Here is an 18943-nt window from a genome sequence, read left to right as displayed (position 1 = left end):
TCGGAGAGTTAACAGGTCGACCGCCGTTGATGGGCTCGGCTGAAAAGGTGGATTGACCCTACGAGCAATTATCTAAGTTAGATAATTGCTCGTAGATTGACCATATAGTTCTATGATTGATAGTGCTATCCATGGATAGACTGGTTGCCGATTCTGACTGCAGGTGCGCGGAATTCGACAGGCAACCAGTCTATCGATGGAATTCCGCCATATTGGAGAGTTGTTACAGAAAAATATTGTCATTTCATACTTCTTAATTATTCGCTCGTCCTAAGCCCATTCTAGCGTCATTTATTCTGTAAGTAAAGTCGATAACAAGTTGAAATTTTAATCGTTTATTGCTATCGGTATGGATAGAGTCAACTCACACCACAGATCTTGATAGGCCTACGCCCGATCTCGAGCTACGGTGACACTCACTTTCCTGTGACCGCTTCACTTTCTTTCTAAACTTGGCGAATTATTCAAACTGGCAACGATGGCCAAGGGTGTTTTTCGAAACGGGTTGCAAGATTCCCCGATTTTTTTCCGACCCAAGTATGACGCTTACTTGGCTTTGATTGCTCCACTCCTAAAACTTACTTAGGCCATTCCAAATTATTTATCCAAATTAATTAAAATGTGAAAAGTGCAGATCTGCATCTGGCTCTCGTGATTGACGCAATCTACTGAATGACAGAATCCAGGCTCAAAATCTTTTTAGTGAAGATTTAAAATTAACCACACCTATAACCGAAATTCGTTACCTATCCCATATGCAGAAATTATGGCAACATTTATGGGGGACCTCTTCTTCACTTTAGGTACTATTTTTTTGGGGTCCGGCCCTACGCATCTTCGAGCTGCTAACCTAATTGTGGTCTGATGCCGTCTCAAAATATCAAGCACAACACAATTCATTTTCTACACGCGCGTGGGTCGATTTTAACCTCCTCCTTCCCCCTGTTAGAATGTGATCTTATAATTGTGTAGGCACACTAGATTAGTACGACACCTAGAGTATATGGACTGTACTAAAAGTTTATGTATGCATGCACAGTTGATTAATAAAGTTAGTTATTCAGTAGTGTTCATAGAAGATACGTCGTTATTGTTTATCCTCTGCTGATAGTCCGAAATGGCTAATCAAAGTCAATCAGTGACCCAGGCTCATTCGTCTAACATAGTACCGTCAACAGGTTATGGGCCCAGGCACGAGCCTGGTCGATATGCAAGACTTTGTTTCAGTGGAGAAGAAAAAGATTTTGAACACTGGGAGATTAAGATAATGGGTTATCTCAAGTTACAAAACTTGAAAGACGTCGTTGAAGGAAAAGTTGTGAACGATGATAAAAATGAAAGAGGCATTTGCCGAGATTATACAATACCTAGACGACAAGAGTTTATCGCTAGTAATCCGGGATGGAAAGGACAATGACAAAAAGACTATGGATATTTTACGTCAGCATTATAAAGGTAAGGGAAAACCGAGAATTATTTCCCTTTACACGGAACTTACGTCTTTGTTAAAAACGAATTCAGAGTCAATAACTGACTATGTCGTTAGGGCTGAAAAAGCAGCTACAGCCCTGAGGGAAGCTGATGAGAATATTTCGGACAGTTTGCTTATAGCGATGGTATTAAAAGGGTTGCCGGTTTCGTATAGGCCTAAGCCCTTTGTAGTAGTAATAACTCAAAACGAGAAGGCACAAGAATTCTCCGATTTCAAACAAGCTTTGAGAAGCTATGAAGAAACCGAGAAAGCCACCCAGAATTCGCGTGAAACGGACAGCGTTATGAAAATGCACAATCCGGTGTTTAATAGAAACCGTGACCAGAGTTCCGTCAGGTGTCAGAACACTGGCCATATTGCAAAATATTGTGGCCAGAAGAATGACTCGAATAGTAGTGCGCGAAAATGGTGTAAATTGTGTAGAAGCCTGACACACAACTTCTCAGATTGTCGGAAGAGAAATAAAGATAAAGTTAAATCCGTTGAAGATGGTACAGAATTCGTATTCTGCACATCGGAAAATAGTGTACCTTCAACGGATAGATTATTGTTGGTGGATTGTGGGGCTACAGCCCACATAGTTACGCAGAAACAGTGGTTTCATAGGGGATTTGATGATTCATTTAAATCTCCCGAAAATCATTGTATCGAGTTAGCGAACGGATAAAAGTGTACTGGCATTGTCCAGGGCCGCGGCGATGCGTTAATCGGCGTGAAGGATTCGCGTGGAAATTATGTAGAAATTACGTTGAAAGATGCACTTTATATTCCGTCATATCCGCAGAATATATTCTCTGTGCAAGCAGCAACGCAGCGTGGTGCTAACATTAACTTTTAACCGGACTCAGCGTTCATGTTCAAGAATAGTATGATTTTCAATATCGAGAAGATAGGCAGACTGTACTATTTTGAAATTTACGGTCCGAACGTAGAAAAGGATTCTGTGTGCGTAACTAGAAATGTACAACAATGGCACGAAATTATGGGACACTGTAACAAAGCCGATATTTTGCGTTTAGAAAACGTAGTCGAAGGGATGAAAGTAAAAGCCGACAGAAACGGCGAAAGCGAGAATTCATGCGAAGTATGTATACAAGGGAAAATGACACAAACTCGAAATCGCGAGCCAGATACAAGGGCCACTTCGCCCTTCGAAAAAGTACATGTGGATCTGTCCGGGGGAATCGACCCCGAGTCAAAAGGTGGGTATAAGTATTGCTTAGCGTTCACCGATGATTATACTGGGGTATCGTATGTGTATTTTCTGAAACAGAAAAGTGACACAGTCACAGCCACTGAGAAATTTCTTGCGGATGTATCGCCATTTGGAAATGTGAAGAGTATGCGGTCTGACGGTGGTGGGGAGTTCATTTCTAAAGATTGAAACAAGCTCACCCTACTCACCACATCAGAACGGTACTATTGAAAGATACTTTCGCACGATATTTGAGATGGCAACGTGTATGTTAATACAATCGAAACTCCCTCGTGATATGTGGCCTTACGCCACTCTGGCTGCCACGTATATACGGAATAGATCATTTAATTCAAGATTGGGCAAAACACCATACGAGGCATTAATGGGTAGAAAGCCAAACGTTGCCAATATGAATATATTCGGATCAAATTGTTTTGCATATAAACAAGAGAAGAAGAAGTTAGACACTAGATGTGAAAAGGGTATTTTTGTTGGCTACGATAAATCTAGTCCGTCTTATCTTGTGTATTTTCCCGAGACAAGAAAAGTTCTGAAATACAGACTTGTAAAATTTCCACATAAGAATGTTGCAGAGCAACAGACCCAAACAAATCTTGACAGGAACATTCATGATGATGATGATGATTTATCGTTTAGCCGACGTGCGTCACGACACGCTACTAATTCATCCGAAAAAGATGAAATCCCTGTTTCAGAGACTAGTGAAAATGTAGACAGTTCAAGTTCTAGTAACACTGAAAATAGAAATGCATGTAGTCAATCTAGGTATCCTAAGAGAAGGAATGTTAATCCGCCGAAAAGGTTCGATGACTTTGTGTCAGATTTTAATACCAATACTGATACTGATGAGTTATTGTATAATTATGATTATTTTTGTGGGATATCAGTGGGATATCAGTATACCCACAAACAATAATGAGGCCATGAATTCCCCAGATTCGAACTCATGGAAAGCAGTGATGGACGATGAAATGAAGTCATTATCAAAGAATGACACATTTGAGTTAACAACTCTCCCCGAGGGTCGGGAACCAGTGGGGGGTCGTTGGGTATTCACCATTAAAGATACAAACGATGATAATATATTGTATAAAGCACGATATGTAGCTAAAGGATACAGTCAAATTAGAGGTATAGATTATCACGAAACTTTCGCACCGACTGTGAGGTTGACTTCTATTCGTGGATTGATGCAGATGGCAGCTCAATATAATCTTACGCTACATCAAATGGATGTCAAAACGGCATACCTTAATGCACCCATAGATTGCGAGATTTTCGTTCATCAACCTGAAGGTTATGAACAGTTATTCGAGACTGGAGAAAAATTAGTGTGGAAATTAAGAAAGAGTCTCTATGGTTTGCGTCAGTCTGGACGCAATTGGAACTCTTTGGTTCATAGTTATCTGTTAGAAAATGGTTTCTTACAAAACGATGTTGATAACTATATTTACACTAAGAATGTTGATGGTAAAATCGTAGTCCTGTTATTATGGGGTGATGACGTAATACTTGCTTGTAATGACGAGTCTTTGATGAGAGAAACAAATAATGTTCTCAAAAACAAGTTTGAGATGAAAGACTTAGGGAAATTGTCTTGGTTCTTAGGGATTGAATTTTGTCAATCAGATGATAGCTTTACGATGAGCCAAAGAAAATATTTGTCAAACGTCCTGGAGAAATTTGAGATGTCAAACTGCAAACCTAGAAAAACTCCCTGTGAGCAGAAATTAGTTTTTGATGACTCTAGTGAACCTTGTAATAATACTAAGTATCGGGAGGTCATAGGTAGTCTTATTTATGCAATGACTTGCACAAGACCTGATCTATGTTTTGTGATTACTAAATTATCACAGTACTTGAAAGCTCCTACAGTTGAGCACTGGACATCACTTAAACATGTACTTAGATATGTAAAGTATAGTTTAGACTATGTGCTGACTTATAAGAAAAGTCGAGAAAATCTCAAGTTGATAGGTTATAGTGATTCCGATTGGGCCATGATGATAGAATCAGTGAAATTGATGATAGAATCAGTATTACAGGTTACTGTTTCAGTCTCTCAGAGACAGGCCCATTGATATCATGGAATAGCAAAAAACAGCAATCAGTAGCGCTTTCCACTTGTGAAAGCGAGTATATGGCACGAGCAGCAGCAACTCAAGAGAGTATATATCTCATCCAACTATCGAATTCAGTTGACACCCAACAGGTGTATTCTTCTGCTATAATTAGGGAAGACAATCAAGGTACTATCGCTCTGTCAAAAAACCCTGTGTTTCATAAAAGATGGAAACATATTGATGTACGTTACCATTATGTGAGAGATTTAGTAAACAAAGGTTTCATAGAAATCGTGTACTGCCAAACTACTGACATGGTTGCTGATATATTTACGAAACCAGCAACACGTGACAAATTGGAGAAATTTAAGCCATTTATTTTTGGCGAGTAGATTGTAGATTTTGCATGTCTTTGTGTTATTTTATATACTGCGTAAAATTGTGTGTATAATATCTCCATTTGCGAGTAGAATTTGTATGTTATATTGTAGGCGGTGACATTTTACAGCCACCCTGAAATAAAAGGTTATTAGGAATTTATGAGTAACAGGAAATGTAAACTTTGTCTTTTACTACAGATCATACCAGCTGATATATATTTGGTTGTAGTGAAGTATAAATGAAACTTATTAAAGGTTATTTTGTGGTTAGTACATTTTCTGAGAATAACTCATGATAATGTGTAAATTAGTGCAAACGCATGTTCTTAAATTATGTATATCCTGTTTTGTTGAAACTTAAAACTTTTTGTGTGGACAAAAAAAACCACAAAATCAGGTACCAGTAGTTTTACTGTGTGAATTCTGTAAATTGCCATTACTCATATGAGAAGTTTTTAGGTGCTTTACGTGTTAACATATATTATGTATATGTATAATTACTATTAGGTTTTAGATGGAAGATAGATAAGATCAAGTGGGGGTGTTAGAATGTGATCTTATAATTGTGTAGGCACACTAGATTAGTACGACACCTAGAGTATATGTACTGTACTAAAAGTTTATGTATGCATGCACAGTTGATTAAAAAAGTTAGTTATTCAGTAGTGTTCATAGAAGATACGTCGTTATTGTTTATCCTCTGCTGATAGTCCGAAATGGCTAATCAAAGTCAATCAGTGACCCAGGCTCATTCGTCTAACATAGTACCGTCAACACCCCCCTCTACAGCATGCACAAAACCTGACCACCGAAGTGTTGATTTCTTGATTTTTTCCAGCATTAGGCTAAATCCGAAATCTTATAATATTGTCATATTATTATCCTGGCTTTGCACCAATACGTGAATATGTGGTCGACGCAGTACTATAAATTATAATCAAGTTCACAGTACGCCGTCTTCATTGATCATTGATCTTTGTTGAAACGTTACCAGACATACAACAATAAAGTGAACAAATTACAATTGCAGTTATTAACAAAAGAGAAAATTTGGAAAAGAGAAAAAAACATTTATATACACCAATACAAAACAAATATCCCCTGATACAATTATCAACACTTCAGACACAATGTGTGCACGCCACACGTATGGCATTCACCCCTTCCCCCTAATTTCGTGTAGAAATATGTGGCGATATTTTGAGACGGCCCCCCTAAATACTGAATATTTTTCGGAATGGATATTTCACCTGAGGTTCATTATAGGGGTAAAATAGCTAATGAGCCTTATGTAGGATATTTAGCCATATTGTATGTATGGCAAAGTATCTTCCGCTATTTTACTGTACCCTATGTATTATAATATAAACTAATAAAAGTAACAATGAAATCATTATATTGAGTTTAGGGTTAGGTTTAGAGATGGAGGTTAGGGGACCAGACCAAAGTTTTGGAGACCCGCTAGTGCACAGGCAACGGGTTATCCCTGGACTGTAAAGAAAAGTAAAGAGGGGTTCGGACCCCCGAACCCCCCCTTTTCTGACCAAGTGCCCTTTTTCAAAATCACATGTGAAAAATTCCATCTGACATTGATCTATGACGAAAGTTCACAGTACTTCTTAAGGCCCGCCCGCACTGGGCGATTTTGTCGCCCGACGAAATCGGCGAACAGCGCCGCTTAATTTGAAACGACCAGCTGCTAGCGGCACCTTGCTATCAATTCTGTCGCGATTTAGGCGATTTCGCCGGCAGACTAAAGCGCCGAAGGTGATTGCCCGGGTGACGAAATGGGCGAACGAAATCGCTCAGTGTGTTCGGGTCTTTAAAGCAGTCATATGCACTAAAATTGTATAAGAATGTGCATAATTTTTCCAAATTTTCTATGGGAGGACCCCCAGACCCCCTGCATGAACATCAGCGCACACCGGGATGTCTTCCACGATAAATAAAGTGCCCTTGTCATATGAGTTGACCCCCCTTTCGCTCAGCTTGGATCCGTCCCTGGGTCTACTAGACGTTACGCTAGCGATACGATGGCCCGAGTTCGAATCCCGCTAAATCCGCACAATTTCTTCAAATTCAAATTTATTGCACTCTCCACACTTTATTTGAAATCGTGCACCTTTGTGCGCATGCACAACGTAAATGAGTCAATTAGTGACGATGTACGGTAAAATAGCGGAAGTAAACAGTCTGCCGTAGGCTATACGGCTAAATATCCACTGGGAATATTGTCTGGTGTGGTGCTGGTGACTGGTGTGGGATCGATTTTTTGGGATATTTAATCTTCATTGAACACACAGGCCTGTGATTATGAAATCTAAGTGACAGACGCCGTCACCCTCTTGATAGTTTTTATTTCGGAAGTGGTTATTTTGCCGGATAGGGTTTCTGTCCTCAAAAAGCAATTTTGTCTTAGGCCTATAGTATAGGTCTATTGTCTCTGATTGGCTGATTTTGAGTGAGGTGACATTTAGGGAGCTCTTCACTAGTGCAGGCTAAAAAAACGCTCCAAGAAGATATTTTGCCATACAGCCAAATAAGCATACATAACTAGGGATATTACAAACTTAAATGGTCAGAACTGGTTTTCTGCCATACTGGACATTGTTTATAGCTCATCTGTTTGAATAGACCAACAAAACGCATGATATCTTCCATTCAATAATTATGAGCATCCTCACTCATCTTACCCTTTGGTCCCATTGCAAGAGAGCGATGCCTCACATAATGTGACTTGAACCTCAGAAGTAAGAGAGGAAAAAACAGTTTTACAACCACAATTACATCACCTTGAACCTGTTCAGTATATGCCTTGATACCTCCCCAGAGCTAAAACAAACCACGAATTTTGAAACCCCTATGGTGCATTTACATTTACCGGTATGACATTTCAACTCGCGATAAACAATGTACATTTTAGACACTGGTAGTCTCAGCCCGCATGTGATGTTTATTCAGTGAAATGGCAATAGTGACAACATAGGCCTAGGCAAAATAACTTTTTGTGTACCGTAACCGTATCGGGCTAAATAACCACTCCCTTTAATTCCACAATTATTGTATAATTTCTAACTCTCATTGCATCACAGTAACCACCACTAAAGCAGATGTATTCAGGTCTATTGACTGGTAAATGTGTCATCACACAAATCTATAGAGAAAGATATGATCATTTTAATTGTTCATCATTTAATTGGCGTCATTTTTTAAAAGTTTTTCAGTGATGACGATGGTATCTAATTCCTTGATTTTGAAAGATACCGAAAATGCAACATTTTTAGACAGTATTGTTGATATTGGAGAATTGAGCTCATCTATAAGTGTTCTAGCATTGTTTCAATGTAAAGGATGCCGCTACTCGAGTGTTAGTTTAAATCTACTAACAGAACATCTGAACACGAAGGACAGTTGTCAAAAAGTTATCGATAACTTCATAGATTCAACATCAGAACATCCTGATGACATTGAGGTGACTATTCTACATTTTGCTCCATAGAATCCAGTTCCATAGTTGTGAGTTAATGTTATGTTTTAAATCTGAGTCAAATTTGAGCGCGTAACTGTTGAACAGGATTGAGGTGGTTTTATGGACTTTCACATAGCCTAAGTGAACAACCTATTGTTATCATACAAGTGATTCTTCATTGGCAAAATAATAAACAAAAGAAAATTTGCTTCTTTGAAAAAGTTCAATGCCGAATTAGTGACTTTCATCCATCATCAATCTGTAGACAAAATCCAGTTATTTTGGGACGTTTTGAAGACGCTTCAATGGATTGTCCTTATATTTGGAGTTACGTACTACCCTAGACAAATCTATAGCCCAAATACTTGCCTGATTCGATTCGATTCAATAACTAGCTTCTATTGTTGTTTGCATTGTCATTCATGTAAGTGTGGAACAATGGACATAGACACTCTCCACATAGAATTGGTAATAGCCCTACCCATTTTTAGCCCACTTGGGACTCACATCATCAAGGCAATTTGATACCACAGTAGTATCAAATTGCCTTGTTGATGATTGTGATCATTGGTTAATGTATTTGTAAACAAGGGGGTGTTGAATAGTAGGCCTATTTCCTTATGTATTGGTAGCAATATTGGATGAAGATAACAAGCCTTATTGATGTGCATCACAGTTGTATTCAAAATGGCTGACCATTGGCTATTTTGGGTTAAGTAAGACCTTGTTCTTGTTTGGCAGGGTGAAGCATAGCCTTCGCCATCTTCTTCAAAAGTTATTGATCCCTATTTATTTTGTCAAATAGGCCTACTTAACTTTCATCAGCATAGGGTATTGCTAGCTTAGCTCTAGTATAATTGTTGCTGTAATATATGTTTAAAATTCAAACAAAATTCAAGCCATGCTTGATGCAGCCTTCAATCAGACCTGAAATCCTTCACGTACGGAAATCAATTGTGTGAGTAAAATGGAAAGTGACATTGTCAGGACTAGAACCCAATTTATTCACGATTATAGGCCCATATGTCAGTAACGTCTGAAACACGGGACTGTGTTTTAAATGGTATGATGTTATCACACAATGCTACAGTACAAGGTGCTTCTGCGTTGAATAGTGGAATGACATGGAATTTCTATATTAATTTGTACCTATGCATATTTTTGTAACTTCAATCGAAAAACTATAGCTGATGATAAGTCTATCATTGTGGTGAGATCATCTCTAAAGATTGCTGTACTGATGTATTTGTTCACAAAAGAGTGTTGAATATTGAAATTGTTAAAATTGTCAAGCATTCTACCAAGTGGGCATGGTGTCCCTGGACCCCTAGTTTAAAGTTATGTCTACATTGCAGCAAGACAACCTATTCAATGGAATAGAAACTAACATTGATGTTAAAAACACAATTAACACAATTGTTGCTGAGGCAGAAACTGCTCAACCTGTAAGGAAGAAGAGAGGACGTCCTAGAAAAATTGTTGGAATATCTGAATCTTCCACTGTAGCGGATGATACTGCTGAGCCAATTGATGAAGTAGTACGTGAATCTATTTCGAGCGTGGCTATTGTCTTTTCAATGAGGTCTATGATAACTGACGTTTCATTTTTGCAGCTACCAGCTGACTGCGTGAAATTTATGTGCACGTTTTGTCAGACAGAATTCATTCAGTATGGTCAGTTTCTTGCTCATCAGGCAGTTCACATTGAAGAGAAACTTCAATGCAAAAGAAGAAATAATGTTAATCATAGGTAAGTTTGTTGTTGATACCTTCATCGCCAATGTAGAGAGAATCCCACAATAATAACGAAAACAGTTTGAAAATGTTACTTTGAGCTAGTAGTTTATTCAACGTTTTTACTATATCCTAATAGTCATCTTCAGGAATAATGGATATAAGGATATAGTTGAAACGTTGAATAAACTACGAGCTCAAAGTAACATTTTCGGACTGTTTTTCTTATTATTGTGGGATTCTCTCTACATCGCTTCAACACGGATATAGCATTTTATCAATCGTCTTCATCGCAAATGCTGGTCTTAGTTTTCTCTTTGGATGCATTAGAAAGAGTTTGTGCCTTAGGGCATAATTGAGACTTTCGTCCCTAAGTATGCCTGATGATGGCTAATAGTCTTTAGCCGAAACGTTGCGCAAATATATATACTCTTCTATTCAAGTTTCTCGTTTTGGCTGAGTTTATCGTGGGATTTCTCTCGTTTTCGTCCCTCTAATCCAATCCGACAAATTATGGCTGGCTTGACCCCTCCACTACTACCTGTATCAAAGCCTTTAGACTTACATGTCTACAACATAAAAAAGTTTTTTGCTTGTAGGCTTGATATTTGATAACTGTTATCACTGCCATAGGGTTGATCTCTTCCCATGGATTTTTTTGTTCTTGCCAGCAGGGGGAGAAGAATAGTGAATAATATACCATTTGTCTATTTATATTAGTACCTGTAATGGATATTTTTAGTAACTAATGACAAGTTCTATGATTGTGGTGAGCTTCAAGGTCATTGGTTTTTAATATGTTCACCAGGTTGAATTTGATATTGAAATTTATCGATTGTTGAGGATTTCAAACCACTTTTCAAGTGGCGTGGTGTCCCTGGGTCCCTAGCTAGAATTGAGCTTTTAGGAAAAGGGCTGATTAAGGGAAAGCATCCCTCTTCTTTGTTCTTCTTTGTTTGCTTCTGGTTAATATAAGTGGGTCTCACGGAGTCTCAATATTGAACTTGGATGGTTTTGAGTTCATTAAAATTTTGCTTGGCACAAAAGTAAATCAAATCAGCTTCTTGATGGGTGTGGCCCGAGTAGGGTAAGCACCTCTCAAAACTCTCTATGCTGAAGAATATTGGGTCTTAAGCTGTTTCCGTGTGTCTACTAGATGGTTGTGAGTTCAATGAAAAAGGGATTTTGTTTGGACTCATTAGTTAATTTAAATCGGCTTCTTGATGGGTGTGGTAGGTAGGGTAGGGGTAAGTGTGGCGATCCACACCTGAAACGATCCTCAACAATAATATAGAAACGAGATAAACGACTGAATTTGGTGAATGATAGATAGTAACTGCTAATTATTCAGCAAACACACGCTAACCACGTGAGCCTGCTGCTGTTAGTAAATAGGGCGGGGCATGCGTGTTTAGTAAATACATCATTGGCTAATCTATATGTATGAGTGGTTTACCACATAGTCCCGGCCAACAAAAGTAAAAGAAAGTAAAAGTCAAAATGCACAATCCTAAAACACTTGAAAACCGGGAAAACAAATGGCAGCGTAAGTTAAACACAAAAAAATTGTTCTAGATAAACATATAGGCAAACAGCGTGAATACTAATTCATAGATGGCTATAGTAGTAATGAAGTAGATACTGTGACCCACTTATAAAATGAAGCAGTGGTAAATATATCAACTACAGTCTGACAACTTGTAAACATGATTAAGGCGAGCTTGACCCAGAACTTCTCGACATAATTACGTGTCAATCGTAAGAAACTAAACACTACATATTCATATTACAACCAATTTATCAAAAAACCGTGAAACAAACCACGCATTTCTTGTAAGATTATATATCAGAGCTTGAAGAGCTTTAAGAGAATATATGATTATATGCATAGTTCAAATGATTATTCACTATCATGTAAAAGGTCCCGATTCCATTTCGTGATGTTAATTTTCACAAGATCTGCTGATTTTTGAGTTAGGCATTTCTCACGTTCTTGCGATTTTGTTTCATTCTGATCGGAATCTACGGTATCTTTCGGGTCACCTATTTCGAGACTATCAATTATTTCAAGAATATAACTTCGTAATCGACCTGTTTGTAATTCTATATTTTGTTCGAATCTGCGCACATCTAACCAAACCATCGGGACTGGGAAGCAGTTTCGTTACAACTGCCCTGTCCCAGAGCAGCCGTTTACGATTATCGGAATGTACTGATACTACGTCTCTGGCACGAATTTTAATTTTGACAGTTCCGTTGAGATTTCTCTTACTCGATCGCTCTCTCAAAGCCAGCAGATAATCGGAACTCCAACGCTTCCAGAATCAATCGAAGAGAATCGCAAGTTTATTATTTCGCAGTAGAATTTCATCACAAGTCTGAATATAATCCGGATCATTGGTTTCATCTGAAACAACAAACGGGTGAGGTATCGTATAAATAATTTGGCCGTACAAAAGATGTGACGGCGTTAGCGGTGACAGCTCTTTAATATCACTATAGGCCTAAACGTAGGTTAGAGGTCAGTTATTAATAGACGCCTCTATTTCGCACAGTAAGGTAGCTAGTGGGTCAAATGTAACCTATCCGCACCCTAGCACCTTCTTGATTGCTAGTTTCGTAGCCCTGACCATTTTTTCCCCAAAACCACTCTTAATAAATGACCAACGAAAACCTCTTTCCGACATAAACCGTTTAAACTCTGGTGATTTAAAGAGTTCTTCAAGTTCGGCAGCAGTGGCCATGAATGTTTCCCGTTATCGAAAACCTTATGTACATTTCTCGACAACGAACAACGAGCGGTAAACTTTCTGAACAGGTAAAGGAAGGTTTCAGTGCGCAAATCACCGACCAATTCCAAATGCACCGCTCGTGTCGTAGCGCACATGAATAAGCAAACGTAACATTTCCAGCGACTCCCATCATCATTTTAATGAACATTTCCCCTGTGAAATCAACACCGGTGGTGGTGAACGGCGGAGATTGATCATCGACTCTGAACCTCGGTAGAGGAGCATTGAGAGTTTTAGCGTAAGCTTTACCGCATAAATGAACACACATGTAACAAAGCCAGAGAACTGATTTAACAGTTGTTCTTATTCTAGTGAGCCAATAATTCTCTCTCAATAAACCGATAGTCGCATTTAATCCACAATTAAGCGCCTTCGCATGAGTTTCTTGAATTAACAGAGTTGCGAATCGGCTCTTTCTCGGTATAAGTTTTATCAGAAATTTGGCCGTTAGTAAATAAATGTCCTAAAGGGTCATACACGCTAGATGCCCTTTTAATTACTTGACATTTCATTACTTCTTAAGTTGAATTTTCATGTTTGTACGCTTTGTATTTAAGATTGTCATCGGAAACGCTCCAAAGCATTCCTAAAATAGGCATATTGTTTTGACCGGCGATTGCTAATCTATCTTGGGCCGCCTTAGCATTTACGGTAGCATCATTCGTTGCCCATAAGCACAACTTGAAACCAGGGGTTTCCATCAAAAAGTTAGCTTTTTCGTAGTACTTCACAGCGTCTTGAGTAGAATTTGTTCCACCCACCAGATTGTTGACGTAGATACTTTCTTTCATATTTTGCGTCACGGAAGACTCATCATTTGATAAATGATGTCTGATAACGGAGTTAAGTATAGTGGGGCTACTGAAGTGAATCTGTACATAACAAATTCACTATCAAGATCCGTTGAGACTTGGCATGTCTCCTATCTTGCGCAAACAATCGTAAACGATTCGAATCGGCGTTGTGGAGTCGTTTTTATTTTTGTTTTTAGACTGCATAATCAATGCAGATCCATCAAACTTAGACGCTAACAAACGCAAAACAGACGCAAACTGACACAGTTTTCTACAAATATAGAAAAACAAACATCACACATCTATCAAACTAATAATCTCTAAAACTATGCTTATCTAAATAAGACCTGGAATATCATTCTTAAAGAAACAATTTAAACATTTACTTACAAATCGTTGAGCTAGTTCTACTGTGTTAAGTAATCTCCAACATTCAACTTGCTAGTACTACACATTACACCATCTTGTGCAAATCCATGTCAGCACAAAAAAACTAAACTAGGACAATTTGAAAATAAACTAAACTAACTAGTACAACTGAGTAGTTTCTTGGAAACTACGACAGGCGTAGTAATCGAATCTTTCTTCACAGCTCTGTGGGGTAAATAATGCCCTAAGTTCGTATCGTCGTCTTCTACAATTTCGATAAATCCACAATCTAATTGTTCAGACATTATGCGATCATACACCTTTATTACGTCGGAGGGTAGTGTAAGAACCATGTTACGAGTTCTTCCTGCCGCTACTTCGTAATTTGTAGGAAGAGTCGGGTGCTCTGCCTTCCACGGTAATTTCGAAATGTACTTTTTCGCAGAGTCATCCAGTTGATTGGCTTTGAGGAGGTGTTATGATTTCTATGGATTCGAGGTTCCAGAGATGCATCAGAGAATCATCATTGCTTGATGTATCGGCTAACAGGTAGCAAGCACGTGTTTCTTGATAGGCTCAAACGGGGTGGGTCCAGACAGCAAGAACCAAAGTTTGCTCGAAACTGCAGTAGGACCATCACCGCGCAGGATTCTATCACTACAAGAACAGATATATCAAACGAGTCCATAGTTGACGGAGGATGCGCTAATTTGATTCCCGCGAAATAGTTCAGTCGCGACGCGTCCCTTGTAACTAAGTTTTTCATGGAAGTTGATATTTCAAGAACAACGAAGGCGGATATCGGTATCCGATTACCGGAGTTATCTATAATGTTAATTTTTACACATTCTAAATTGCGCTCTTTTGCTTCAATCTCACCAAAAACAATCAGGTTAATGAGTTCACGGCTTTCAACTTTCAAGTTTAATATATCTTTCAGCTGTTGTGTTATGAAGGATTTGGTCGGGCTTTCATCAAACAAAACGAATGTGGATGTTCGGTTGTATAAATCAACGTCACCAGTCGTTATTTCTGCAGCTGCTGTTTTCAGCATCACCTGACCATTTAGCTGAGTAAATGTGACCCTTTCAGTATCCAAATGCTTGCAGTTGTCAGCATCATTGTTGTTACGACGAGCATATGTTTTTTCTGCTTTGTCGGAAGATTTTCTATCGCAGAGTGCTGTATGATGTTTTGCTTGACATACTTTGCAGGTTTTTGAAGATAACCACTTCTTGGTTAAATAACGCATGAGACAATTGAAACACAGTTGGTTTTTCTAAGTTAATGCTAATCTCGTGTCCTCCGAAGTAATTACATCGCAATCTGTAGGGAAATGTTTCCCACCACAGAAAACACACGCTGAGGGTCCACCACGAGTCAGTGCAGGAGGCTTTCTTGTAGGTCTCGGTTTCCCGCCAACGTGAAATGCAGCACTGTACGAATTTTCAGCAAGATCAAAATCTTGTTGATACAGTGGTGAGGAAGAAGCGGCCTGCATGGCTTTGATTTCCCCAAGAATTACTCTGCGTAATTGCGACAACTCCCATTGCTTGTCGCCGTGAGCAACCGGATTTGAGTCCCTATGGTATTCGGTAGCTTTTCTAAGATAACGGGTATCAACAAGTCACCGTAAGATCCCTCAGCTTTCCCCAGCACCGAAAATCCTCTTATGTGTGATTCCATCTCATCGTAGAAATGTCGCAGGCTGGCGATCGTAGACAATGGTTTTTCTAGAGCTAACAAAGCTGAAATGTACGCATTGATTATTTAAGTCATGCCCGTATCGGTTTTAAGCCCACTTAGGACTTTAGTCCCAGCGCGCTATTGCGTTCACTTTTAGTTCGGTCGTCCATCTGTTCGTCCGTCCGTCGTAGCGTCCATCTGTCCGTAGACAGAATCCAGTTATTTTGGGAAGTTTTGAAGACGCTTTAATGTAATGTCTTGATATTTGGGTTACACATGTATCTACCCTAGACACATCTTCAGCCCAAAAACTGGCCCAGCCAGAATCAAGATGGCCGACTTGCAGCCATTGTTGTGTGCCAAAATCATCACTTTTTACACATTTTCGAAGTTTTCGAGGGAAATTTTGAAGACGCTTTTATCTATTTCCTTGATCGTTCATACATATTTGTATCCCCCGAGAGTCAAGATGGCTGTCCTGTGACCTTTTTTGTGCCCAAAAATGTCAATTTTGGCTTGAATTCTGAGTCCTGTAGCTTCCTAATTGTTTGCAATTTTTCATTGCATTTTGTGATGGGGTATTCTTTGGAAAGGGATCTCTTATTCCCGAAACAGGTTTATTTGATCAGGCAATTTTGACACAATTGGCGCCCATCTTGGTGTCATCAGTACTCATTCGTAGGTAGAAAAAATTTTTCCACATTATTTTGATACTTAAGCATATTTTGTTACCACAATCAACTGGAAAGTTGTAGCTCATGACATGGTCTATGATCGTGGTGACTATCAAGGTCATTGGTTTTTGCATATGGCCACCAGGGGGCATTGAAGAATGCAATAACTTGATATTTCTGTATTATATTCGTACCTATGCATATTTTGTTACCACAATCAATTGGAAAGTTGTAGTTCATGACATGGTCTATGATTGTGGTGAGTTTCAAGGACATTAGTTATTCTATGTGGTCACTAAGGGGCGTTGAATAGTGGAATAACTTAGTATTTCCATATCATATTGGTAACTAGGCATATTTTGTTACCATAATCAATTACAAAATTGTAGCTGCTGACATTTTCTATGATAGTGGTGAGTTTCAAGGTCATTGGATTTTTCAAGGTCATTGGATGGGGCGTTGAATATTGAAATTGTTTGATTGTTGAGCATCTGAAACCACTTCCCAAGTGGGCATGGTGTCCCTGGACTCCTAGTTTAACAATTCCCGTGCATGAACATAATCATCGATTTGAGTGTCAATCAGCGAATTGTTTATGATGCTTCACCAGACAACAAACCTTGCAAGTATTGAAACTTCTGCACGTTAGATAGGTGTGAGTCGACGGCGGAAGTGAAGGCATCGATAAAGATTCTGTACTGCAAAATGTCCCCATCGATAAGACTTGATTGTGTTTGAGTTTCAAGGTCATTGGTTTTTATGGTCAGAGGCCATATAGGCATTGTATCTTGTAAAAATCTAGCCATTCACCGAACAACATGTCCTGTAGTTTCTCTACTACCATGGATGTAGTGCCAATACTCTGTAGAAAAATGCCTCTAATGCGTCATTTGCCTGTGTTCGTGATTCTAGCTATGGCCATCATAGCATGTTGGATATAGGTTTTCCAATTTCTGATAAAGTTTTGAAAAGTTTTGAGGGAACATAACGACCTACCAGTCAGTTAGTTGTTTTTATTAGTTTTACTGGGCAATTAAGAGTTATCCCCATCGTAATCTTTGCAGTGCTCGAGGACTGATTTATTCGAAAGTAGTTCATTAACAGAACTGCCCAGTTCGTGGTTTACACTGACTGGGAGAGGGTCTCCATCACATTTACGCAAACTGCGCCACTTGAAGATATTGTACTCTTGGGGATTCCCTTTACGTGGTTAGTAGTATGGCTTCAGTAAGGATTACAATTCAGACAAAAAATTCAATAAGGAGTTACTGCTTCCAAGTAACTTAATTAAAACAGAAAACCTGTTATTGCGTAGCTTTGCAGCAATATTTAGATTTAGATTTATAATATTTTAGCTATTTACCCACCTGAAATACGACAGACAGGTTTTCATACCAAGTGTTTGCCATGAAGGGATTGAAAAGTGCTCAATGAGTTTATTGTTTCATTATGAATATTTATATACATTCTGTTGATATGGCTTTGATTTTCAGTAGAGCCAATTTTTTGCCACCCAAATTTTAGAAGATTCCATGCCACCTCAGATCATTGTTTTCGCTATTACATTTTTCAGTCGTCCTACAAGAAAAATAAAACGAGAAGATGACACAAAGCCAATTGCGTGTCCAATTTGTCCCATGGAGTTTCTGACTGGCTATAAAATCTTACAACAGCATTTCACCTGTCATATTTTAGGTAAGTTGTTCTAAATTTTTCCATGGCAAGGCCTTTTTTGATAACTTGGTTTACGGTAATCGCCTCCGAAATTTGAATAAAAGTCAAATCAAAATGAATTTTTTTTTAAATTCCCGTCTGTGGGAACGAATTCGGTGAAAAAATGAGCAAAAAATTTTTTTCATCTCCGCCGAATGAGAATCCTGGCTTGAATGATGGAAAAAACTGAAAAGTGTGAAGTTCTTTTTTCATTGCATTGTGCAGAATTCAAACTTTCCCAGAGTCATTTGTTTGGACATATGTATATTGCCCTATCGCCAGTTCCCAATTCCTTCAAAAAGTGATTTTATCTCACTGAGGGAATAAATTTATTTTTTATTTATTTCCCCTGAAATGATATTTGAATAGGTCTACCCCGTAAACCAAACTATTAAAAAAAGGCCCAATTATTTACAAACAGTCGACATAACAGGATGTACATTCAGAGTCAATGCTTCGGAAATTAATTTTTCCTCACAACTTATGTCCAATAAAGTCTTATTTTACTGTCTTACTTATATTGTCTTGTTCTTCCAAGCAGTTAAGTAGTTTTATATG

At 38.6% G+C, this 18943-nt stretch overlaps 1 protein-coding gene across 1 annotated transcript in view; it reads left to right on the top strand.

The window, feature by feature from the left end:
- The first annotated feature begins 238 nt into the window (after window positions 1-238).
- The window catches only part of LOC141915014 (uncharacterized), a 36722-nt gene continuing 18017 nt past the window's right edge, over window positions 239-18943 (top strand). The window contains exons 1-5 of the mRNA XM_074806379.1: window positions 239-298; window positions 8371-8626; window positions 9979-10161; window positions 10237-10373; window positions 18246-18367. Coding sequence (XP_074662480.1) covers window positions 8381-8626; window positions 9979-10161; window positions 10237-10373; window positions 18246-18367 — 688 coding nt within the window. The 5' untranslated portion in view covers window positions 239-298; window positions 8371-8380. The remainder of the gene's footprint in view (window positions 299-8370; window positions 8627-9978; window positions 10162-10236; window positions 10374-18245; window positions 18368-18943) is intronic.

The sequence above is a fragment of the Tubulanus polymorphus genome, chromosome 1, assembly GCF_964204645.1.
Source record: "Tubulanus polymorphus chromosome 1, tnTubPoly1.2, whole genome shotgun sequence".
In the NCBI taxonomy this organism is placed as follows: Eukaryota; Metazoa; Nemertea; class Palaeonemertea; order Tubulaniformes; family Tubulanidae; genus Tubulanus; species Tubulanus polymorphus.
This window is presented reverse-complemented; position numbering and strand designations above follow the sequence as displayed.